We start from the raw sequence: 26738 nt of genomic DNA on the forward strand, positions 1-26738 counted from the left end.
CATCCTAAAAAGGCAAAGACAGAAAATGACTTCTTGATTCAAGGATGAGATTCGATTCCTGCAAAAACTAGAGGGAAAAAAAAGTATATTAACACTAGTACAAAGAGCATCCACCTTGCAAAGAAAATCACTACTTGCTTCAAAAAAGATTTGTAATCTTAGGTTTTGAACATGGAAACAATTGTTTCACAGATGGAAGTGGGGCATTTGTCTGCAACAAGATATACAACCTATGAAACTATCAACTGTTTCATAGGAATCAAATTACCAACAAGAAACTCAAACTGTCCCAAGTGCACTGCCCGAAAACATGTTCATTTTTCGAGCATATCTTTTGCTCTGAGTGACTGGAATCACTTGCTCAATTAACATGGCTAACTAAACCTGCATTAGTTTCAGAATCGATCATAGGTTGGGCCTGGTACTTATGCCTTTTTCCAATATGAAAATATTAAACTAAATAAAATCTCAAAAAAAAACAATGACTTGGGTTCTAACTGAGCTCAATTCTTTTCCACATGCCTTCTATGCAACACATTTGGGAAACAAGATTTATAAATTGGAATAAATGTCTCTAACAGGAGCAAAAGAATACGAAAACCAATTCTACAATCAAAAAGGCTGAGCATTGTCATTCAAAGAGTTCTATCTCAGGGTTATGTAATACAGACAGGAAACAATCAAGTTTACCCAAGAGTTCACATCACCCCTAAATTAATTTTTTACTTGACAAATGAATGTACTGATACCTCAAATGAACCAAAAAAGACAATATACACCCGGCCGCTTCCCTGAATACTTGTTTACCTACACTTTGTTGCATATAAGGTTTAACTGTATATAGCACTGCCACATGACCATCATCAATTACCTGATAAGAGTCCCTCATGGTGCAACATAAAATCGGCACATGAACACCTCCTATGTTACGAAAATGCATCCAACTTTGTGGTAACAACTTAGCCACTTTCTCTTTTGCAGTTCCCAGGCAAGAGATACTTATACTTCTCGGGATTATCCAGTAAATGCGCAGGAAGATGCACGGCTGAGTAAGAATGAGGTAGAGGTCCCATGTTACCAATGATATCCTTGAATGTGTACTCCTCAGGAAGCATGTCATATAAATCAGATCCTTCACAAATGATATCTTGTATTCTTCTAGGGTTCAAATAATGCAAGAACCTCACTCTATCAGTGTGGCTGTAAGCTTTCATTTTGAATATGAAGTCAGAGATGTGGCGGAAACAAAAGCTACAATGCCAACCTGAATCTGCCAAAAGGTAATCAGTCTGACGATAGTGTACGTATCGAGTCTTGCCACTCTGATACCTGTGGACTGAAGCTCTCCAACTTCTGTGCTTAAGCTCAAATTCAAAAGAGTACAAGTAATTCCTAAAATGAAGGTGAAGAATTGGAGGAATGTCATCACACCATCTTAAAAGATTGATGGTGTGCCTGCTAGGAATTTCATCAACATCGGACATTATCAGCAAATCATCATCCTCTATTCCAGCTATTCTCAATAGCTGATCGAGTGCTACTCTCTGATATGCCTCTTCAACAAACGGATTTTCACCTTTCCTGAATCTTCCTCCAATGGTTCCATAAGTCAATCGAGGCTCAACAAACTTAAACTGGTCCCGGTTAATAGCAAAAGTAAATGGCTTTGGTAATCCAGTAAACGTGGAGTTTGACTCGAGAAGAACAAACTGTGTGATGTAAGGATACAATTCCTTCCATCTGATAGTAAGCATGTCCACTTCATTACTAAACAAAACAGCATCATAGACACGCCTAGGATATTCACGAATTCCCCATCCATGTTGCTTGCAAAGATTCTCCATTGAGACATTCTCATGATAATAATGGGTCAGTTCAATAAAGGGCTTCGGAGGAGATTGCCATATTGGGCGGAGGAAGTAGGTAATCTTCTGTCCATGAAAGTATATACCAACTATACATAATGGCACAAAAACAACCAAAAAAACAATAGCCTTTAAATCCAATCCTCGAAGCATACACCGTAGTCTTGACATGCTTACTATTCCAGGGGTAGACTGCTGCATATAAAAAAGATAACAGCTTCAGAACGATGCAAATAGCAGCAAACCTTTGAAAACAATCAAATATTCACACATTAGTTTATTGAACCCCTAAGAATTTCCCAAATATCTTCCAAGAGGAGAACAACATATTAATTTTTTGTTTCAAAGCTTTTTATCCACTTGTGAGAACCATAAGAAAACTGAATCTTCCATCAGTTTAGATAATATCCAAATGAATAGCTAAAAATCATGGATTTTCCAAAAATCCCAACACACCCACAAATTTCCAGAAGCTCATAACAATATAGATATGAAAAAACAACCAAATTGCATATTGTTTTGAAAATAAAATTCCTCATCGGGAGCAGAGCAACCCCACATCATCCCAATTCAAGATTTTAGGGTTTATAAGCAATACCAGAATGAAAAAACACATATTTCATAATTCCCCAGAAACCCAACAACAAAAAACCAATATTTACTAAAATTCCAAACTATTAAGCACAAAAAATGGTGAATGACAATTAAAAGGGGAAAAAGGTACCTCGCCACAAACGTCTTCACAAAAATCGTCGCTTTTCTTTGAAGGGTAATAAATATCAGACACCATGAGCACTACCAAGATATTTTATTCAAAACCCTCCTCTAAAAATGGCCAATGAAACTGTGGCTTCTTCCAATTTTTAATTTTTTTCCTCTCTTTTTTCAAGAATTTTTGTTACCTTCTGTAAAATTCAGAAGATAAACAAATTATGAAAAGAGAGATTGTTAGAAGAAAAAAGAAACCCCCTCCCTCTCAAATTTACAGCAATGAGAGGGGAAGTTATTTTCCAAATTTTTTCTCTGTGGATTGAATTTGACTATATAAAAACACGCTAAATTATAGCCGTTTGTTGTGTTCTTCTTTTTTTCTTCTAATTCAACACTCTCTCTACAGATAAACTATATATAGAGACAAACACAATGCACCCCACGCCACCCCCACCCCCCGCCCTCCCTGTATCTTCTCCTTCACCTATGGAAATTCTATAATGCAGGTGGAAAAAAAATTATGTTTTTTTTTAAAATAAAGATTCCTAATCTAACTGGAAAAAGAATTAAAAATATTCCTAATTTAAATAATTCTACTCCAGATAGGATTGCTTCTGTCATTTATTTATTTTTTTAAAAAAACTTGAATTAATAGATAAATATTTTACGTGGGGAGATCTCCATGGTATATTCCTGATATTTATACAAGAAGTACCATTTTATCCACTTCTTTAAATTTGTTTTTTAGGAAATAAAAAAGGAAATGTGAATCTAATGAAAAAAAAAGTTATTTACAAATTTTTTATTCTCCTTTACTTTTTTTTAAAATGTAAGATGGGAATGCATGTGGAAAAAGATAAAAGCACAAAAGTTTTGCATTTGTAACATATAGGTATGATTTTTACCACAAAACGTTATGGTGAAGTGGTATATATTTATTATTTTTAATTAAAAGTTTTAAATTCAAATTATGAAGGTAAAATTCTTCTGATAATTATCATACAAAATTAAATTGATAAAGTTTTAAAGTAGATATTGAACATCACGAAGGAAATGGTACCCACTTATTTTCTTGTATCATTCTATTTTCTCCAACTTGCAATTCTATCAATGCTCTAAATTACTTTTTTTTTAAAAAAGGAGTAATAATATGTCAACTATAATGGTTGGAGACTTGGACCAAGTCTAGCATAAGTTGAACCTATATTGATTGAGGTGTTATTTTTCTTGTAATAAGTGACATGGAAACAAGTGGACATTGATTACTAGGATAATAAGTGGTTTTATTAACACTAGTACTCTTATTAACAAGTCATAATTTCATTTGTTGATTAAGGACTTTTTAATTACTCATTCCTGGGGATTACTTAATTAATCATTATTTTTTTATTGATATGGGGAGGGTCTCTTCTCCTTTCATTTTCTAAGCAATGATACCCTATTAAATTGACATGTATTCTATTTATTTTACTCAAATCACCAAATTTAGCCTTAATGGAAAGTACCAACATTTAGTGATAGAACATTGACATAATTATGAAATCATAATTTGAACTATATAATGCATAATGTAATTTATAGTATGTAACGATGATATTCCTAATCTATATAATATGTTTATGTTATTAACAAGAATTGTCTTTGAAAAAAAATCATATGCTCCAAAAATGGATATGCATTGTTACACAAACAAAGAAAACAAGGTACAATATTTCCAGCTCAAGTCAAGCAAAATTATGTTTGTATTCACTCAAATGGCTAAGAACACAATGTTCAATCTGGCATATGCATTGGAATTCACACAATTCAATAGGTTATTTTCATATTGTCAATTAGTCTTTTGTTTCATTTTGTTTCACCTTAATATAAAAAATAAATATTTTATTTTACTTATCTATTTTCACAAATCAAGATAATTTTATATTATTATTTTTCCATATTACCCTCACTGTAAAATAACCAGATAAAATAGTAATCGTCAGATTTAGAGTTTCAAAGCATCACTGATAAAGTCAATTTAGTAAAAAGGACCTCTAATCAAAATTTTATAAAGAGGTATGTCAGATCAACTAGGACCAAGTAGTATGAAACGAAGTGTATCTAAAAATAATCACCTTAATGAAAAATTAATTTCTTTTTTTTTAAAAAAAATCCTTTTGGTTGGGGTGGTGGGGATGGAGGGTGGGGGGCTAAAATAATTAGTCTTTATGAGAACCAACGTATGTTTTTGTTTCGTACAAGATATTATTGAGGCGAATAGTTCAAAGACATACTATACTACTTTTTAAACAATCAACTAGGCAGCTAGAGAATATTTCCAGCAATAATTATTTTAATTAATCAAATCTATTTGTATGAATTTGCGTGATGTAACTTGTAATAAAAATATCAGAACAAGTAAATTATTTCACGTAATTAACATGAAGGTATAAAAAAGTTAAGAGTTTAAGTTTTATGTAGCATAGAATTTTCACACAATTAATCACCCTTTTAAGCAATTATAATTAATTAGATTCATGTTATGTTAAAATCTTATGATAATTAGTGGGAATACCTAGGTTTTGTAAAATTATCATAAAAATATATAAACTTCAAATTTTAAATTAGCATATACACGCACCAGTATAACTTAAATTCAAAATAAATTAGGAGTAAAGACCAGGTTATTTAAGTGTGTTACGGGGAAGATGACATATTTTTATGCCAAATGTTATCAACTTTGACATTTTCCTAGTTTACTTACTTTTATATATATTTAATTAATCGAAAGTGTAAAAAAATAATATGGAGGATGAGTTTAGTCCAACGACCAAGACAAAATTGACCATGCCAAAACACAGCCGTGTGCTAAATGTTTTTCCTAAAAACTTTAATAAAGGAAAGAATAAATCAATCTCCATACGCTTTTAAAAAAATAATTATTAAGAGAGTTTTTATCTTTTTAAATTGAGGTAAAATAATAAATAATTATATCATAAATATGTAAATAAAAAATAATTTGTAATAACTATTTTAATAAATTACGATAGATATTTTGAAATGGTTGAAGTAGTTTGTGATAATCCACTTTTGTTTTTGTTCGATAAATATGGTATTGCCTGTCTCCTTCATAATATACGTTTTCATATCAAGTCTTTCTTTTCTTTAAAAAAAGAGACATTTTGTAATTTTCTTTTGTTTTTCCTCATTCAAAAGAATAAAGAAAGAATCCACGGATTGTGCGCGTACAAATAAATATAAGTATATTTCTTATTTATCCCTTTTTATATTAATAAATAACAAATATTATTTTAAAGTTTTTATTATTTAGATAAATACTAAGAGAGCTGGTGTGAAGGATATGAGTGGTGATAAATATGAGATTTGTTGGAAGATGATGAAGACATAATCAATAGAAAATGTTACTTGTTAAACTTGTTTTTCCTAATTTTACTAAAGAAGTCATTTTTATTTTTATTTTTTAAAAAAAACTAATTTTGTAAGAAAAATATTTTTGGAAAACTTTACCCAATTGAACATGAAAAAATATCCACTGAACACGCCTAAAATGTCAATTTTTAATTTTCCTTTTATCCAAAGAAAAAATAGTGATCACACAAACCCATGTGCTACATTTTAGCAAAAGTCTATCCGTTTACTTTTGTAATATAGGGGAGGTATCGTATAACACGATAAAAAAAAAAGTTATAAAATGCAAAATTGTGATTTGCACAAAATTAAGGTATTCGAAAATAAAAGGTTGATGGTTCAGATCTAGTGAGGTTATGCCTCAAGTGTTTGAACGCGACCAATGCACAATTCAAATAGTTCGTCCCACCATTGGGTGGCTTTTTTGTGATAGCAATTGTGATTTGTCAATATTTCCTCCATCTTTTCTTGACGTTTATACTAAGCTTATATATCGCTTTAGGCACATTTCTCTTCATTAATAACATGCAATTATTATTTCGCTAACCTTGTGCACCCTTAAAATTGCTTAGCTAACTGTTTTTTCGTCTCATATTAGTTGATCATTTTATTAAAAATAGTTGTTCAATAGTATTAGTTGTCTACCTTACTAAATTAAGAAAGCAATAATTAAATTTCTTCTATATTACCCTTACAATTAATTTCTTCTTATTTATGATTTCTTAATATTCATGTAAAAGGAAAAATGATCAACTAATATAAGACGAAGGGACATTTTTGTCTCATAAAAAACTTTCACTGAATACAAATCAAAAGTACAGAATATTACAAGTTCAATTTTTGAATGATAATTGATTCATTTGTGAAAGGGAGGTTTGCTTCCAGGCAATTTCTTAGAAAGTGGTGGACTAATCACAAGTCACAACTGGGACCAGAAAAAATCAAATTACAAGAATGGCATCTACATATATGTGACTAAGTTAGAATTGCAACTTAGAAAAATTCTCATATTATCCTTTCACCTTTATTTTATGTGTCATAAATTTTTTTTAAATAAAAAAAATATTTACATCTTGTAATTTTAAATATGTTATGTGAGATGTTTCAAATAAAGAGTTGATAATCCATTTTTTAAATTTGTTTATGATGCTAAAAATAGTTTTTACTTTTACTTATTCATTTTAGTATATATACCAAGAGAAAACCAATCATTTTCCCTTATTAACTATTGACACTAATTAATAGCTCTTTTTCAAATTATTTTTCAAGACTTTTTAAAATGATAATTGTCATTGCTATTGTGATAAACTATGCACTTCATTTCTATCCTAAAATGAATGTTATCTTAGTATAAATATTTTATCCCAAATAAGCATTACCTTATGAATTCAAGATAAATATTTGCCTGTCTTTCCAAATTTATGCTTAAACTTCATTTTCTAGTGGTGTTCCATTTTCATGAGATATTTATAAAATAGGAATAATTTAGTAAACTACATATTGTATTCAGTTTCATTTCTTAATGAATATGATTATTGTTATAGTGAGTTTCGTTATTGAATGAGAAAGTATTTATTAAGGGAAATACAAAATCGATCATATGAAAGTAAAAATGAATATAGGGAGATATAAATATAAAAAGTGACATTCTTTAAAAAATAAATTAAAAATAAAATATAATTAAATCTCTCTTTAACACTTACTATCTTCTATAACAATATTCAATATAACAATTCAACATTTTAAAAAAAATAGTTTTCATATTACATTATATTATACATTTCTTACGATAATATTTCATTATAACAATTAAAAAATATTTAAATAAATAATATGGTTGAAGAGATGATTGACTCTAACAACTTCTAACTTTGGAGGTACGCATAAGGCAGAAAAGGAAATTGCAGCGTTTGGATATATTCTTTTATGAATACTATTTAATTTGATCACCACATTCTGTGGGATTTTCGTGCGTTGACTCCATAAGCTAAGTCAACCTTGACAAAAAAAGACTAGACTTTTGATCATAAGAAATGGGAGATACAATAATGCAATTTTCAAATTAAAATACGCAGCTATACAATTTTCCAATTTTTAAACAAATAGACAACTGTTCCAAGTAGGATTAGATTAAATACTTAAGTAGTTGTGTCTGACTTTGTCCAAAAAATCTTGCAGAATAATTTCATTAATATCAAAAGGAGTAATAAATAATTAAGGGAAGGGTTCAAATTCCAATCCATAAATAATTTTTATATTGAAATTATTAAGTATAGCGATATTAACATGCTAATGTACTTCATGAAAGCAAAGGTTTTCGAAATTTATAACAAGTATAACTTCCATACTTCATTAAGATGAGAATTTGAGAGTCGAAAATTCGAATATAAATTTCTAATCAAAATATTTCAATTCTCATTAGACACTATCTCTTAAAATAGATTATCAAAAGAATATATAGCACTAAGAGCACGCATACTTTTAACCTTTCATAGGCACAAGCAAAATAAAAAATATTTGGGTATACTTTTTTTTTTCCAACTAGAAAATTATACTGCTAATATTGGCGAGGAAATGGACAAAACATGGTGATTTTTAATTTTTGTTATGGAAGATGACAATTGGAAAAAAGTTGACTCACAATTATTCACATGGCTAATTTTTGAGTGACTCTAGTTAATCGATTTCCTTCGTTTTCAAGTTGTACACCACTTATAATAATCACACGATTGAGAATATAGGACCTTCTATCGTTGAACAAAAGTTATTATTTTACGTTCAACTAGTATAGAAAAGGCTATTTCTAATAGAAGTAATAGAATTATTTCAAGCATTTCAGCTTGAATAACGATGTACTTTTTTTTAATCTCTCTTCACTCATGATCATCGCAATCATGATATTGAAGGCTTTTATAGCAGGAAAAAAATTTAATTTTAATTTTTTTCTTAAAATTAATTAAATTATTATATTTGTTTGAATCTCGTGTTTGTGAAAGGATTCTGACTTCTCACCGTAGGAACATTAGGTACATGTATAAATCTGTACGAGTGACAAAGTAGATGAAAGTGAGGCTAATTCAACAACCTCTTATTCATTTCTCATATGTATGAATCAAGAAAGATCTCATTATCACATTAGTCAGGTCAAATTGAAGAAGGAAAATAAATTCAATTATTTTATAGCTAATTATAGTACAAGTTTGAATGATGTTATTTATATATGTGGAATTAATCCCATATGAAGGCCTGCTATTGAATTAAGGGGTCTCAATATTAGATAGATTTGTTCATCACACAGTTTTGGATTTATATAAATGTCATTTACCTAGTTTGGATCGTCTTTTGTCTATTTGCACAAAACACCATTTTCAGTCACAGCTCACCTAAGTTACCATGTGTCATTTATGAACAAGTATAAGCAATATATTAATTGCTGATAGAGACAAATCTAAAGTTTTGTGTAGATGGGGTTTAGTGAAAATGGGGTCAGAAATATATACGGTAAAATCTTTTTATATCAACGTCATTTGTTGGGATATTTTTTTAATATTGTAGCGTTAATAATATTACAAAAAATACTTGTAATATAATTTTAGCACGACATAAAAATCAGTTAAAAAGAATCTTTTCATTGTTATAGACTTATAGTGTATGTTTGTTATAGATGCAACAATAACATTACAATAATATACTTAGTGTAATTATACAAATAAAGTCTGAGGAGAGTGTCGTGTACGTACACAACCTTATCCATTATTTTGTGAAGGTAGAGAAGTTGTTTTTGATAGATTCTCAACTTGAATAAGCATATCAAAAATCAAGTATGTAAAACAAATATGTACAATACCAAAGAAGTCAAGATGAAAACAACTAAGAAGAGAACAAGTAGCAGCAACAAGAAATTAATATGGTAACAGAGGCAAAGGAAACAATAAATAATGAGAAGAGAACTAGACAACATTCAATTAACTACTAACCTTCCTCGATTTCCATGTCTTCCTATCTAAAATTATGTCCTCAATAAGTTGCGTATATGTTATGTCATGTCTAATCATTTTCCCAAAGGTTTTTTCGGCTGACTACCAATGACTGTATATAAAATACTAGTACTATTTTTTTTCTTTTCGGAAAACATTAAAGATGAACATATAATTTAAAAAACGTACAATGAATTCAAGTTTAAATTATTCTCAATTGAACATGAATGTTGAGATTAAATAAACCAAGAAAAAGAAAAGAGAGAGGTGAAAAGGGAATGACATACAATTGGTTCTAACTAAAAGTGTTGCTAATTCTCTTTAATTTTCAAAAGCTGCTTAACTAAGTACAATTAGCAAAAAATAACCTTTTCAAAAAGCTTCTTTTGTTTACCTACACAAAACAAAAGGCATGCATATCTTATATTATATGGTCCTATTTCAACTAATGTATAGAAAGTTATAAAAGGGATGATACTTTATACACACGCTAAGCAAATCTTTTTTGGCCCAAAACATAAGACAGAGAGAAAAAGACAAGCCAAAAAGTGAGTTTTTTTTGTGGTAATCGGCGCACCCATACCCAACCTCATGCCTTTATGTCCCCAAACTTTTTGGCTTCTGTCATCTTTGCTAGTGACATCAAACACTGGGAACAAGAACAATAATCTTAAAATATGAGTTTACTATTTTTATTTATTGGGTCAATGCAAATTTTAGCTCTTAGAAAATTAAATAGAAAAAATAAACAATATAAGAATTAAGTGTCTCACATATTTAGGTATGTTTATTATACTCTTTTTTTTCACTATCACAATTCACATCCCTATCAAATCGTCTTGCTCCATATGTATTTAGATTGTTGGGGACTCAATTAGGAAACAAACACTTCCATTTTGTAACCCAAGTTCACTTAACTGTCCAATGGGCCAAGAAAGCAGAGGAAGTTGTAGCCCAAGAAAGTAAGAAGGATGACAATATATTGGGCCTATTGTTCGCTAGAATTGCCTTCTTTCCCGTCCAACGGGTCCAGGTGATTCGTAGCAGGTATGAAAGGGAAATTTACATGGTTAAACAAACATATTATTAATTATCTAGTCATCATAGTTATAATTTTAGTTAATTACCACTCGTGATCAACATTCAGTGATAATTACGTGGGCTGTGGTTTCGAGTTTGTATAATTCACATGTTTATATAATTCGGAATTTGTATAACTTTTGTACATTGTTATTTTGTATAATATAATTTGTATAACTGTTTAAAGTTCAAATGTTTGTATTTGTATAAATTTGTTATTTTGATCTTATACAAAAATAGCTCAATTATATAAACGTACTCCGAATTATACAAACTCATCCGCAAATTATACAAAAGAGATAACTTAAACAATAGCTACAACCTGTAAATATGCAAATTATAGTTATGACACATAATTAAATTTATTATAGTGTTTATTTGTGATTTCCTTATAGGAATGACCTTCATAAGACGTGGTCTTAAATTTTTAGTCCCGTTTATTTATTTACTAGGTAATGTTGCCCGTGCTATGCACGGGCACGGGCCCAATAATATAAATTGTATGTTTTGGGGCTAATAACGGAGATTTTGAAGCGATTGTTTGCGTGGATAAAGGAATAAGTTTTTTTATCACAAACTTGTACTTTATTTGACGCTATTCAAGGCACAATAAAACTATCCACATACAACATTTTTGAAATATTTTATGTTGTCAATTATCATGATTTATAGTATTTTTACAATAGATTCACTTAAAGAATGAGTGGAATTTTTTCTATTTTTTTTCAAAACATATTTTATGTTGTCAATTATCATGATTTATAATATTTTTACGCATTTTTTAAATATAAAAAACCCAAAAAAAAATAAGACAAATAAATTAAAATGGACCCAATATATGTTATTTTTGTTGTCTCAATTTATGTCACACAAATAAAATTTGGAGAGTCATCCAAATTTTAATTTTTTTTTAAAAAATATTTTAAGTTATTAATTATTGTGATTTATAATATTTTGATGTAACTTTCAAATAACCAACATTACTGGTCACTTTGTCATAATTTATGTGATATGGATAAAAATACAAAATTAACCCTTTTAAAATGTCTTTGAGATATTTTAAGTTGTTAATTATTATTAATTATAATACTTTTTTGGTAATTTTAAAATGATATGTGTTATTTTTTCTGTCCTAATATATGTGAGCCTGAAAGAATTCTGAGAGTGAACCTATTTTATTATATAGCTTTTAAATATTTTAAATTGGTAATTATTCTAATTTTTAATGCTTTTTAAGTCATTTGTAAATGATATATGTTGCTTCCTTTGTCCCATTTTATATAGTATAAATAAAATTCCCGAAACCAACTAAATTTTTAATATATTTTTAAAAATATTTTAAATTATTAATTATTGCGATTTATAATATTAAAAAAAAAAGTACAAAACTTGTATCAGCCTAAAAAATGACCACGATAATTCGAAGCCTACAGAAAGCAATATGGTTGTACGTAATTTTTAAATACTTAATATATATTACTCCACTTGTCTCAATGTATGTAGCATTGATAAAATTTCAAGATTCAATCAAATGTTGTTAATTGTTAACATTTATAATACATTTTACGTAGTTTTCAATAATTTCACATTAAACAATACATATTACTACTTTTGTCTCATTTTATGTGACATTGATAGATTAATTTTAAGAATCAGTCAATTTATTTTTTCTGTTTTTTTAATAAATATTTTAAGTGGTCAAAATCACGATTTATTGTATTTTATACATAATTTTTAACGATAGATTAATTTCAAGAATTAATCGAATTTTTTTATATGTATTTATTTTTGAAATATTTTATGTTGTCAATTATCATGATTTATAGTATTTTTACGCAATTTTTAAATATAAAAAAAAATTAAGACAAATAAATTAAAATGGACGCAATATATGTTATTTTTGTTGTCTCAATTTATGTGACACAAATGAAATTTGAAGAGTCATCCAAATTTGCATTTTAAAAAAAAATGTTCTAAGTTATTAATTATTGTGATTTATAATATTTTTATGTAACTTTCAAATAACTTACATTGCTGGTCACTTTGTCCTAATTTATGTGATATGGATAAACTTACAAAATTAACCCTTTTAAAATGTCTTTCAGATATTTTAAGTTGTTAATTATTATTATTTATAATACTTTTTTGGTAATTTTGAAATGATATATGTTATTTTTTCTGTCCCAATATATGTGACCCGGATAGAATTTTGAGAGTCAACCTATTTTATTATATATCTTTTAAATATTAAATATTTTAAGTCATTTGTAAATGATTTATTATATTATATTATTATATATTATATTTTATGTATATATATATATATATATATATATATATATTAGATTTATTTCTACTATATAATAAAAGGGGTTTTATTATGATATTATATAATAGTAGAATATATATTATATAAACTCCCTTTTATTATATAGTAGAACTTACAATTACAAAATTAGCCCTTTTAAATGTCTTTAAGATATTTTAAGTTGTTAATTATTATTATTTATAATACTTTTTTGGTAATTTTAAAATGATATATGTTATTTTTTCTGTCTCAATATATGTGACCCGGATAGAATTTTGAGAGTGAACCTATTTTATTATATATCCTTTAAATATGAAATATTTTAAGTCATTTGTAAATGATTTATTATATTATATTATTATATATTATATAAACTCCCTTATAGTAGAAAAATAAATATATATTATATAGTAGAAAAAATGATTTATTATATTATATATTATATATTATATATTATATAAGGAGTTTATGATTGGACATCACAATGTCCCATCATAAACTCCCTCTTATATAATAAGAGAATTTTTTGAAATATAGCATTCACTTCAAAAAAATTCTTTAGGCAAAACTTTGTTATGTATTGAACATAGGTTAATTTCGCCTATCAGGTAGAAGTCATAAATATTTCAATAACTAAAACTATCGAACATATAAATAGGAACTTACAATTTTCTTTTAAAATAGAAAATATCTAATCAAAATATTTTATTAGAAGTTGGATTGTTTAATCAAAACAGACCTTAACAACTCATTTAATAAGGAATAAATTATTCCAAAATTAATAATCTCAAAATTAGTATCTCAAGATTGTAATAATATTACAATTCTAAATAACTAATTTCGAAATAAGTTAACCATTAGTTATCTCTCTTGTGAAATAAGACCTAAAAAAAGTATAAATTTTAGGAATCACATAATTTTAATATGAAATTACAATCTATCCCTATTTAGTTTGTAATTACATTAATCCATGAAAAAGTAAAACAAATCGGATACATAATATGTAGCTCGGATATATTAAAAATTAGCTCGAATACATTATAAAATAAACGGATACATAATATGTAGCACGGATACATTATAAAATAATTTAGAATTATAAGAGAAATAAGGAATTTTAGAGGTTTTTAAAAATAGAAGGGAATATTAAAAATAAGGAAAATATAAGAGGTGTATTTCGGTAATTTTTTTAAAAAACGTAAAAAGCTGGAATTGCCACGTCAAGTGGTGATCAACTGAATCTCCTCAACAAATCAGTATTTCGTCTTCCTCATCCAAATTACAGTAAAAAGTCAATTCCGCCATTAGATCTGTAGATTCCACTGATTCGAATTCTGTTACATTTTCTGCAGTAACAGTAGCTAAAATAAGCAACAATGGCGAAACAGTCGGCAGTGATCGAGCACAAGTCTTACGCTAGAGTTGGACTGCTTGGAAACCCTAGCGACGTTTATTTTGGGAACACTATTTCTTTCAGCCTCGGAAATTTTTGGGCTTCTGTTCGTTTGGAGCCTTCTATAGATCTCGTCATTGTTCCTCATCCTTCTCATGATCTCGTTCAATTCAATTCAATTTCTCACCTGGTATCCTATCTTATACTTCCCCTTTATTCATCTGTTTTACTTTTATTGTTTCCGGTTTAGAGGATATATTAGAAATATTTTTGTTAGAATTATTTTTATACTGGCGGTCGACATGCCAATGCGTTTATACTTTGGCATTGAGTTTTGGTTATACTAATTGCTCAATTGATGATTAATTAATCATTGATTAGCCAATTCTGATTGGTGTTTTCGTAATCAGGATCATAAATTTAGCACTTTTTTATTTAGTTCTATGTGGATTCTCGTGCAGGTTGATTGAATTCGACTTAACACCATATGCTTGTGCTTGTTGGCTGTCAGGTGAACAGGTTGCAGAATGAGGGGTACTATGGAGGGGTGCGTTTGCTTATGGCAATCGTTAAAATATTTCACAACTATTGCAAAGAGAGCAACATCACCTTACATGATGGGAATTTCACTCTCTCGTATGACACTAACATTCCCCGCCAGGTAGAACCTAACATTGCAAGATTTATCTTCCCTTAGATGGATCAGTTTTTGTCGATTGGAATCACGTTAGCTAATTGTTGTTAAACTCTTTATTCAGTTACTAAAACATTCTTTGACTTGAAACAGCTTTAATATAGAGTGGGCTTCTGTTTATATGATCCTATTGTTTGATTTTGGAAATGTCTTTTCGTAGGTTTACAGTTAATCTAAAATATCTTAGTCAGAGTAAAATAATTCTTTAATTTCAACCAGGCACAATCAAAACCTACACCTTGGGTTGAAACTTTACATACTACCTTCTGGATTTTAGCTATGCAAATAAATGTGGAGTGAAATACATGCTTGTTTCAATCATAACTGAAATTACATCACCCTACTTCATGATCATGATCTGAATATGGCATTGCTATATGATAAATAAAAGATTTGATTTATCTCATGTTGAAAAAGTTTGATTAATATATCAAATACTTTCCACATCTCAGACAGGGCTTTCAGGTTCTAGTGCAATCGTAAGTGCTGCACTGAGTTGCCTTCTTGATTTTTACAAAGTCAGACATCTCATCAAAGTTGAGGTAAGGCCGAACCTTGTCCTTGATGCAGAGAAGGAACTTGGAATTGTTGCAGGTCTTCAAGATAGAGTGGCCCAGGTGTATGGAGGCGTTGTATATATGGTGTGTATGTGTGATACTCTTTTTTCTCTTTGACAAGTCAGTATGATACTTGGCAGAACTAAGCTTGTAGTTGTAAAGTTAATATTGCATGTTCATCTTTTAACCTTTATTTTGCAGGATTTTGGCAAGAATCACATGGATGAATTAGGTCATGGCATATATACACCCATGGATGTTGATCTTCTCCCACCTCTTTATCTGATCTATGCAGAAAATCCCAGTGATTCTGGAAAGGTTTGTACTTAATGTGCAGAATATGAGTGAAAAATCTCTGTTGTCTGGCCAAAGATTCTATAGACGAGTGTGTTATTTGCTTAGCCATGCAATGGGTTAGAATATTACATTTTGGTTTTCACTTCGCACTAAGAATTAGACAATTATTGATGTAGGCTTGTAGTCCACGAGGCAGCCCATTTATTGTCAGCAATTATTTAACAGGGTAACCTCTTATATATTTCCAGTATTTATTGAATATTTCTCCAAACAATGGATGACATAACGATTACAGCAGGTTCTCAAGGAAATGTGAATATCAGTGTCCGGATTACCTTTGTCACCAAAAATTACTTTGTTGACAGTAGTTACAAAATATGGATGATACTTTTTTCTCCAATGCAGGTACATAGTACAGTTCGACAAAGATGGTTAGATGGTGATAAATTTATAAGATCAACCATTGAAGAGGTTGCTAACATAGCTGTGGAGGGACGGAAAGCTCTTCTTGAGAAGGACTACAATAAGTTAGCAGCCCTCATGAATCACAATTTTGACTTGAGAAGGTAAATATACATGCTTAGTTTAATGAGGTGGACATTTGTTAATATCTTTTATGTGCTTAGTGGCGTCCCCAACACTTATTTGGTAGTGTCATGTGTCATGACCCGCCACCTTACCCTTCAAATTCTGCACTGGAAGAGGGGAGGAAGAACCTAGAGTTGTGGAGAGGTTAGTGGAAGACTCTACAAACCTTTCCTTAGAAGACTCTAGAATAACTTAGAGTATATCTTAGAAAGTCTTAGAATTCTCTAGATTAGTCGAAAATTCTAGAACATGGACTAAAGTGTAAATAAGTAGGGACTTGTAAAGTAAATATTAGTTACTCTTAGGCCCCTAGAAAGTAGTATAAATAGAAGGGCCTCTCATTTGTAAGGCATCCAAGCTTGAGCAAGCAAATCACTCAGGTCTTCCAAGCAATACAAAGCCTTCTTCTAAAGCTCTCAAGTGTAACTTACTTTCATTCTCTTAGCATTCTCTTAGCGATCTCAAGTGTAACTTACTTCTTGGTCTTACAAGACCTAATTAGTGAGTAAATTGTCGAGTGCCGCACGGAGCTTTAGTGAGACTCTACGTCTGTGACAATGTCATGTCCAATTTGTTTTCATGTTATTACTTGTAACAATTTTATGTGCGGTCACAATGCGCTTTACATCCCTTTTGCATCTTATTTCATAGTGTTATGATATACTCAAATATTGCTAAGATTTTTTATCACAGAAAGCGGGTAAAATGATATGCAAATCGAATACTTAAATATTGTGGGCCTACTATGTAGGCGTATGTTTGGAGATGATGCCCTTGGAGCTATGAATATAGAGATGGTTGAAATTGCTCGAAAGGTAGGTGCTGCTTCCAAGTTCACAGGAAGTGGTGGGGCTGTGGTTGTGTTCTGTCCGAATGGAACTTCACAAGTGAAACAGCTGGAGGACGCATGCCACACTGCTGGTTTCACTTTCCAACCAATTAAAGTTATGTCTTCGTTTCTAAACGAAACCGATTTTCAAACTCTGGGATCAAAGTGAAAACAATGACCTGCTTTCAAATATGGCGGGAGTCCTCTTTTATTCCTTTCACCTTTCATTGGCATATGCTAAGCTTGCCACGAAGTATGTAGTGACCATTCAAAGAAATGCTACTAAAGATAGCTTTAGTTACAATTGTTTTGCGGCCATTATAATGCATTCCGAGAAGCGCTTACTTTACTGATTTAGCGTCCATCCATTTTGCTGGTGATAAATCCATTTAAACAGTCATTAAATTCACATATTTTAACATAGCCAGCCAATTATAATTACTGCTAAATCTGTTAGAAAATGTCATAGTTTGCACTTCTAGTGTTCTTCTTTCGTTGTCGTTAAATTTAATTAAATTGCCGACAAAAAAATTACCTGTTTAGTGGCAAATGAAATGTTTAATTTGATTATTGCCATAAAATATTGAAGTTTTAGCGACACCTGTTGTGTAAATTAACACAACATTTGATTTTTCTTTCTTTGTTCAATCTTTTAAATTAACACTGATACTCAGGCAAATATATACAAGACAAAATAGAACAACAAAGGGGTAAACAAGACCAATACTAATGTAATAGAGCCTGGGTGCAACTGCTAGTTTACACAATAGCAAGCATTCCAATCAGGATATTTGACACAAACAAGACATGGATGGCTCCCTATATCTGTGTACAATCAACACAAGGAAATTTATGTGGTCAGCAAATTTACCACCAAAACCATAAAAACAAAAAATCAAAAACTATCAGAAAGTGAAAACAGACACGCAAATCATCGAGAAAGCCGAAGAAGTTACTAAAGGCGAATAGAAAAATGAAACACCTGAGCAAACAAAAAGGGGAAAATATACCCCAAAATTTATAAAAGCTAAATCACCAAGAAAGCTAACTCCTCTTTATCATATAGTAGTAGAATACACTAAAAAGCTTAACACCTCTCATTCTAATTATTTTTTCAAGATGGAAACGACAAAAGCATATCTGGATAAGCAATGAAAGTGCTATTAAATACTATAACCTCAATCACAAAAATTAGCAAGTGAGAAACTCAAAGCTGAATGGCGAGAACTAAACTTGGGATAACACAGTAGATTCTGCACTAACCAATAGGATCTGTAATTTGGCAAAGAAGTACTTTGAAAAGAATAAATGGAGCACTTTCCATGGAACTATCAACCTCATCCTCCTTTACGTACTTCAAGAAAAATTGACAAGACTGTCAAAAATATTCAGGTGATCACGGAAAAGATGTTAAACATTACAAAGATGTTCTTCAACTACATCTCACTCCTTTCCAACAACAGAGGATTCCTGAATCTAAGTGGTCATTCCCACCATTTGAAGCTGGAAGATCCAAGAAGAATATATACAAAACAAACTCAAACTAAGAAACTGAATAAAGGCAACAAACCCGAAGACACATCGCCGTAATTTTTCCCTGGTAAAGTTCTCTTGCAGAACTCAATCTGAACACAGGGAAGAAATAAGTTCACCAGGTGTGTGTGCCCAGATTGGGAGGTCCAAAACTGACTGTTTCATTTTTTCTTCTTGTGCAGTCCAGACAGCTTCAACAACATCACAAAGTTTTGATATGTTGCCAATTACAGCCTCCTGTGCTTCAACCTGTACCAAGTAATTCATAATAAAAATCGAATTAAGCACTTTAAAGTTTAAACGATGCCTAAAGGCAATGACTTGCTTTGATCACAGAAGTATCACAAGGGCAGAAAAGTAGACAATAAAGGGAGTTAGTAGACGTTGTCATTTTGGCTAGCTGGACAATTCCAAATTTCTGTTATAACGACTAACTCACAGTTGGTTAAGAGGATAAATGTTTGTCTGTGATTCATTATCATCTAAGGGCTCCTATTAGTTCAAGGAAAGGATATTTGACCAAAATAATAAGTTCAACGAAAGGATAAGAAGTCTCAGCAAGGGGAGGGAAGCATAACGAATTCTGGTAAATTTCATATCTCGCTCTCTTTTCATCTCTCTCTCTTTCTTTCTATATTTCGCTTCTCTATCTTCCTTCCCTAAAGTACAATTCCCCAAAGCACAGGCAACTCAATGGTGATAATCGACGGTGATTGAAGCCATATAGTAGAGTTGTCTATTACTAATTGATTGTAATAATTAGTCACATTTCATTCCAAACTTAGTTTAGTATTGTCGTTGTTGCTGTAATCCCGATTGACTGTGGAATCAAATTGAATTTACTGTTTGAACCTTATCGTGAATTTGAGCTCATTGCATTTGGTACCAGACCATTGATATTACCCTGTGTATCAATGACAGAGGCTGAAGCTATACGATTGTAGTAACAGGAGGAAAATCTCAGGGCACTGAAGAGTCAGCTTCAGAACTATATGGGGAGCAACTGACTTGAACTTGGAGGAGCTGAAGATGATGATTGAGGACTCCCAGACCTCATTAGCAAGGATGAGTGGAAGGATCAGTGGGTATCAAGCAAATCCAAAGAAGGCTCTGGCAAACGAGGGAGCTACTAGCAGGGGTGATGGAATACTGCCAAGGCCAAGGGGAGTCGCAATTGATGACAGTCCCTATGATTCTGTCCCCAGCAAAGGAGGTAACTCACAATTTTCACATAGATTTTAGTTGTCAGTCTTCGAGGGTGAGGATCGTAGAGCGTGGCTAAGGAGGTATCAAAGGTATTTTAATTCCTATAATATTGAAGATGGTCATAAAAAATTGGAAGCTGTCAACCTGCATTTGGAAGGAAGGGCTGAGGCTCGGTATTTCTCTTACACATTCCTTTGCCGCAACATCAGATGGTTTGAGTTTTGTAGAGAAGTGGTCTGGAGATTTGAGGATGAAAAACTGGACTCTACAGTGGAGAAGACAAGCTAAGTCAAACCACCAGTGGAGAGGCCTTCCTTGAGAAATTTGAGGACAGAGGATTTGTAACCCAAATGTGCCAGAGGATCACTTACTGTCAAGTTCCATTGGTGGACTGAAGGAAGGGGTGAAAAACCTGGCACCTATTTCACTATCTCACACAGCAAAGTTTGCCAAATGGCAAGAGAAGATGGTGGCGGCCATTGCAAGGAGGAATCGACGGGTAAACAGCAAGGGGCCTTATAACTATGGATAAGGGGACCATCAGTGCACTGGTGGAGTGAAGAGAGTGGAAGGATCTGACAAGCCAGAATACAGGACACACCAGGGGCTTATTGAAGATGTGGAGAAAGGTACCATCCTCGCTATGTTTACAAGGGCAAGCAATTGAATCTCCTCACTGAAGCACCTGCCCTATCTCCCTCTTCTCTATTCTTCTTGCCCTAAATTACAATTTCCCAAATCCCAGGTAGCTCAATGGTAATAATCAAGGGTGATTAAAGCAGTTGTCTATGACTTGTTGATTGCCATTTTCATTCCAAACTTAATTTCGTATCGTCATTGTTGCTATAATAACGAATTACAATGGAATCAAATTGAATTTACTGTTTGAGTTAAACTGCAAACCATACCTGAGTAAGGAGCTGATCAACAAGGGGTTGGCAGGTCGGATTCGATGACTTGCCTGGCGAGTTGAATGATAGAGTGTCCCTTTCTTGATAAGGGGTTGGCTGATTTTGCTGCATTTCACTCATTGTTGTTGATAAAAGTTCCCATTGGTTGATCTCGTTTTGGTATCTGTCTTTGATTTTCATGAGCGCCTTTTTCTTCCTTTGCAGTCGATTCTTCTCCTCAACTGCCGGATCTTTTAGCTTCGGAGCAGCGGTTGGGTCAAGATGAAACTTCTTCCGACGCTTGTAGACGAATCCATCCTCGTTAACGAGCTCCAGTTCGTCTTCGTTTGCCCAATTCCCTGCTGCCATCGACTGAAGATGATACCAATTCAAAATAAAATTGCAATATCTGTCGCAGTTGCAGTCCTCTTTGAAAGAGTAAAGCGAAGACCCTAACTTTTAGAGTAAAGAGTATATTTTACTAGGGGTGGTGAGAAAAAGGAACCAACCAAATGGAATTAATTGTATAACCGTATTGAATAATTGTTTTTTATTTTAGGAAAAATATAAATTCTACGTAAATATATTTTATATATTAACATTATGTTAAATTTAATATATAAATATATTTTGTAACATTTTTCAAATACAACTATAACCTAGGCTTAGGCCTTCGCCGATCGGACTTTGAGTCTTTGCTCTTTAAGATCAAATAATACGACAACAATGTTTTACATTCTTTACTTCTTGTTGAACACTTGAAGTGCTTCTTCAAGAACATATTAGCGATTTTTTTTTAATAAGAGTATATTTCGAGGTGATATTTTAAAAATAAAAAAATTGAAAATTAATCGAACTATACGGATATCGAAGAGAAATCGATATGATTGGGATGGTGTTAAATATCAAATTTTAAGGGAAAATTACACGGTTTAGCAAACATATACTAGCTAATTAGCTAACATAGCTATAGTTTGCATTAATTACAATTCGGAACTTACTTCTAGCTATAATTACATTCTCTCTCGTCTCTTTCCTCTCTTCCTCTATCTCTCTCGCCTCTCTCCTCTGTTCCTCTCTCTTGCGCCTCTCTCTGGAATCTTGCTCGTCACTCTCCTCTTTTTTAGTCATCTCTCCCTCATCTCTCTCCTCTCCTTGCCCAGTCTCTCTCTCGTTTCTCTTCTGTCAATATCTCTCTCACTTTATACAAATAAAACGAGTAGGGCTGGCAAGGGGACGGGGATGGGGACGGGGACGGGGACGGGGACGGGGACGGGATGGGACAGGGGACGCCTTTATCGGGATTGGGGGGATAAAAATTTGTCCCATCCCGTCCCACTATATATACGGGATGGGACGGGGTTTGGCAGGACGGGACGTGGAATTTTTATATGTTTATTTATTTGTATTGAAATTATATGTTATTGAATACCATTTTTAGTTTATTTAGTTTTCAATAACATTTTTAGCTAATAAAAAATGCTTAAGTTTTCAAATTTCAAATTTCAAATTTCAAGTTTCAAGTTTCAAATTTGAGAAGTTCAAATTTGTATTTTAAAAGAATTTAACTTGAAATTTCAAATGTCAAATTTCAATTTTTAAATTAAGTATTTTAAAATTAAAATTAAAATGCAAGACAATAGTTATATAAAAAAGACTTGAATAAAGCCTTCAAATTTATTCAATAAAATCTAATTGCAACTTAGAACTTAGAAATTACAATTTACAAATATTAGTGGAGTAACTAATCTATGCAGTCACCTTCTAGGAAGGGTTCTGTTTCAATAAGTTCTCATATGTAAAACTAATATTTGTTACAAATATTAGATAAGTAACTAATTTACGCAGCCACCTTCTAGGAAGGGTTTTGTTTCAATTAGTTCTCAGATGTAATCTAATATTTATATTCTCCTTTAAAATTCAATTCTAATTGTCACATCATATCGACGGTAACATCCTCCGGTGTTGGCAAACTTGTTAGAAACTCTTGTGACTCTAATTCATCATCACTAGATCCAATTACCGCATTAATCCAAGCTTTTTGTTTGGAACTTAGGAACTTAACCTTGACAAATTATAATTCCTCCTTTCGGCGTTGACCAGTCTCTAAATAAAATTGATGTTTCCAAACTTTCTTCCGCCAATGAATGTCTATGATCGCCAATTTGAAACCTTACCGCACTAAAAGCAGCCTCCGATGCAACTGATGAAGCTTGAATAGCTAAAACATCACGAACCATTTTGCTCAAAATTGGAAATGCAACGCTCCGCCTCCTCCACCATGCTAATAAATCTTCATTGTCATCTTTGTCTTCCACTATTTCTAAAGATTGATTAAGATATTCTTCAAAATCATCACGGTTAGTAGAATTAAGACCAAGAAAACCTCGCATATAACTTGAAATTCAAGCTTTACTCTGAGGATTAGAAATTTGACCAACTTCTCCTTGAGTATTTCCTGTAGTTCTATATTTTTCATACAAAATTTTTGCTTCTACTTTTATGCTAGACTTACACATTTCACAAGTTGAAATTTCTTCCGGTAAAATTTCTAAAGTATCATAAAAAGTGTCAACAAGTCCATACACACCTCGTAATTTATAGTCAGGATGAAGTAAAGTAGCAGTTAAATAAATTTGAGGAATAAGAATTTTTTTTAAAAATTTTTCAATTTTTTTGTATTTAGAAAATTGAATTAAAATAGCACAAATATTTATTATTACTGATAAAATAGTAGGATAATAAATTTCAGAAAACATTGTTGTAGCATCATACAAAAATCTTTAAAATTCTAATAGTTCATTAGTTTCTTCCTAATCTTCTTCACAAATTCTATCTAATGGGTCAGCATTATGAGCATTAAACACCATTTGTACGGGTCCTTTATATTCGTAAGCAACTGAAAGCATTTCGTAAAACGAATTCCACCTTGTTTTAATGTCTTGGAATTTTTCTTGGTAGCAAATCACATAGTATACAACGCTCATTAAATTTCCTAATTCTAGCAGCTCTATGAGCATAAAAAATCTAGGCAACAACATATTCAATTTTTCATACAATCACAATCAAATATTGAAATACCGTTTTGTACAACTAAATTTAATACATGTACAACACATATAACATGAAAAGTTTTAACATCAATTGGACATAATCTAACTTTTAACATACTAGCAACATTTATATTATTAGATGCATTATCTAATGTGATAGACATTACTTTATCTATAAGCATGTATAATCTAGAACACTCAAAATATTTGAAGCTATTTATGCACCAGTTTTTTTCTCTACACATTCTTTATAACTTAAGATTCTTTTTTGCAAATTTCAGTTATGATCAATCAAATGTGCTGTAATAGTTAAATAATCATGTCCATTAACACTACGACCCATGTCCGAAGTTATAGATACTCTACAATCTAATATGTTAAATATACAACGAAGATATTGACAATGTTTACCTTGATATACAAAAACATCAAATTTAACAGTATTTCTTGAAAAACCTCTATAAGTAGGATTATAAGTTTGTTGAATATATTCAATAAAATCGGAATGTGAAGGAAAACTATAAGGCAAACCACAAACAAAAACCATTTTAACTAACTTTTCGCGATCTCTTTCCTTATTATATTTACGTTGTGTTAGTGGACCACCGGGGTTTGAACCATGTTAGAAGCCCCTACCGATTTATTAACATTAATATCAAAATCATTAACTGAACTTCCTTTTTTTCTATCGGCTAATGCTTTAGCTTCTTTATATTGAATCGGTACACAAGATAACAAATGTCTATTTAAGCCTCCCGTCCCATCTTGACATCCACCTTGTTTATGTTTAAAATGTTGCTTACACTTATTACAAATAGAAATAGAGTTTTCCTTATCTAAAGTCATAAATTGTCACACAACAGAAGTTTTAGGGCGTTGATACTTCACCTTTTCCCTTATATGAGGTATAAGGGGTTGGCATCCACAATTTTGCTCCGTTGAATTTGTAGTTTCATTTGGAACTTCTGTCACTGGACTAGTAGGTGTATTTTCTAATTCATCTTCTCTTGAACCAATTTCTACTTCTTCACCTGAATTTTCATCAAGATAAGGATTATCACCATAAATTCGTTGTAAGCTTTCATGATCGAGTTGACATTTGAATCAATATCATAAGAAGTATTATCAACATAAGTAAATCATTTGTATTAAATCTAATTCTAGACATTGATTTAGAAGAAGTACCACCACATTTACTCTTATTTTTTTCCTTACTACTTTTTTTTATTAAAATTAAATAATTTATTAATGTCACTTGGTTCTTTCTCTTTTTCTTACCGATATCTTTGTTGCTAGAACTCATATTTAATTATATGTAAAGTGTAATATAAAAATAATAATAACACAAAAATTAATGACGAAAAATAAAATATAAATATTATGAAATGAACGTACCAAACATCTGCGTTAATAGCAGACGTTATAACCGAATAACTGATTCTTGAAGCTTGTAGTTTGTTGTAACTTGTAATTTGGAACTCCAATACTTGATAGCAACTATGAGAATTATATATATTATGCTATAATATGAAAATTTAAAATTGAAATATATGTATTATGATATAATATGAGACTTAAATGGAATCAAAAATTGAGACTTAAGATTGAGAGGATATAGAAAATAGCTGAGGGAATAGATGAGTTTGTAAGAAATAATAAGGGATAAAGAGGTATTTATAATATTAAAAATGAGTTAAAGTGTATTTATGATAACTTAAGGGTTTAAATTAAAATATTAAAAGTAGAGGGGCGGTAGAGGGTGTTGGGGAAGTGAAAAAGATGAATAAATCTGTTGGGGGGGGGCCACTAGCCGTTGCCCCAATGGAAATAATTCAAAAAAATAAAAATAAAAATTAGGGGATCCCGCGAAACCGGCCGGTTCAGCCGGGACAGGACCGGGCCAGGTCGACCGGGACCAAAGGGTGAATCGGCTCCTAACCGATCCCCTATCCCGAAGTCCCTCCTAACCCGCGAGAAGTGACAGGATTGGGTCCGGCGAGCCGGTTCTCGAACTGGTCGCGAGTCGGGGCGGGCCGACCCGGTCCCCCTGCCAGCCCTAAAAGCGAGAGAGCGGGATATGCAAATACAAATACATATCTCTCCAGCCTATACACTTATAATTATGCAAATACAAATTTTCCCCTACCCCAGTTCTCTTTTGCCTTTCTCTTTCTCTCGCGCGCGCTTTATACAAAAACAAATGTATAATGTGTGTTTGTGTTTGTGTTTGTATTTGTATAAAGCGAGAGAGACGAGATATACAAATACATATATTTCTGCCCTATACATTTATAATTATACAAATACAAATTTCCCCTGCCCAGTTTTCTTTTGCCTTTCCCTCTCTCG

At 31.4% G+C, this 26738-nt stretch overlaps 3 protein-coding genes across 4 annotated transcripts; 1 reads left to right on the forward strand and 2 right to left on the reverse strand.

Moving 5' to 3' along the window:
* Positions 1 to 604: 604 nt before the first annotated feature.
* Positions 605 to 3062, reverse strand: LOC125847951 (uncharacterized). Of its 2 annotated transcripts, none has more exons than XM_049527716.1 (2): positions 2590 to 3062; positions 605 to 2057 (listed from the first exon to the last, which is right to left on the reverse strand). In XM_049527716.1, exons 1-2 carry the CDS (start codon positions 2653 to 2655, stop codon positions 960 to 962), a joined length of 1164 nt encoding a protein of 387 aa, XP_049383673.1. In that variant the 5' UTR covers positions 2656 to 3062; the 3' UTR covers positions 605 to 959. The 2 variants fall into 2 exon arrangements, with proteins under 2 accessions (XP_049383673.1, XP_049383672.1); XM_049527715.1 differs by having other exon boundaries at positions 605 to 2060; positions 2590 to 2973.
* An 11507-nt stretch (positions 3063 to 14569) lies between these two features.
* Positions 14570 to 18025, forward strand: LOC125848908 (glucuronokinase 1). The gene is made up of 6 exons (XM_049528871.1): positions 14570 to 14932; positions 15254 to 15403; positions 15889 to 16077; positions 16195 to 16311; positions 16696 to 16856; positions 17630 to 18025. Exons 1-6 carry the CDS (start codon positions 14726 to 14728, stop codon positions 17874 to 17876), a joined length of 1071 nt encoding a protein of 356 aa, XP_049384828.1. The 5' UTR covers positions 14570 to 14725; the 3' UTR covers positions 17877 to 18025.
* Positions 18026 to 19174: 1149 nt separating this feature from the next.
* Positions 19175 to 21783, reverse strand: LOC125849358 (uncharacterized). Its single transcript, XM_049529423.1, has 2 exons — positions 21355 to 21783; positions 19175 to 19489 (listed from the first exon to the last, which is right to left on the reverse strand). Exons 1-2 carry the CDS (start codon positions 21703 to 21705, stop codon positions 19328 to 19330), a joined length of 513 nt encoding a protein of 170 aa, XP_049385380.1. The 5' UTR covers positions 21706 to 21783; the 3' UTR covers positions 19175 to 19327.
* Positions 21784 to 26738: the final 4955 nt, after the last annotated feature.

This window comes from Solanum stenotomum, chromosome 12, assembly GCF_019186545.1.
Source record: "Solanum stenotomum isolate F172 chromosome 12, ASM1918654v1, whole genome shotgun sequence".
Classification (NCBI taxonomy): Eukaryota; Viridiplantae; Streptophyta; class Magnoliopsida; order Solanales; family Solanaceae; genus Solanum; species Solanum stenotomum.

Bases quoted from the DNA above. Each gene is read 5' to 3' on its own strand.
- LOC125847951 (XM_049527715.1), bottom strand. From the start codon at position 2,655: ATGGTGTCTGATATTTATTACCCTTCAAAGAAAAGCGACGATTTTTGT. The intron at 2,061-2,589 runs GTACCTTTTTCC...TTTTATATGCAG, and splicing joins GTGAAGACGTTTGTGGCGAG to CAGTCTACCCCTGGAATAGT.
- LOC125848908 (XM_049528871.1), top strand. From the start codon at position 14,726: ATGGCGAAACAGTCGGCAGTGATCGAGCACAAGTCTTACGCTAGAGTT. The intron at 14,933-15,253 runs GTATCCTATCTT...GTTGGCTGTCAG, and splicing joins TCAATTCAATTTCTCACCTG to GTGAACAGGTTGCAGAATGA. The intron at 15,404-15,888 runs GTAGAACCTAAC...TCCACATCTCAG, and splicing joins ACACTAACATTCCCCGCCAG to ACAGGGCTTTCAGGTTCTAG.
- LOC125849358 (XM_049529423.1), bottom strand. From the start codon at position 21,705: ATGGCAGCAGGGAATTGGGCAAACGAAGACGAACTGGAGCTCGTTAAC. The intron at 19,490-21,354 runs GTATGGTTTGCA...TACTTGGTACAG, and splicing joins TTGATCAGCTCCTTACTCAG to GTTGAAGCACAGGAGGCTGT.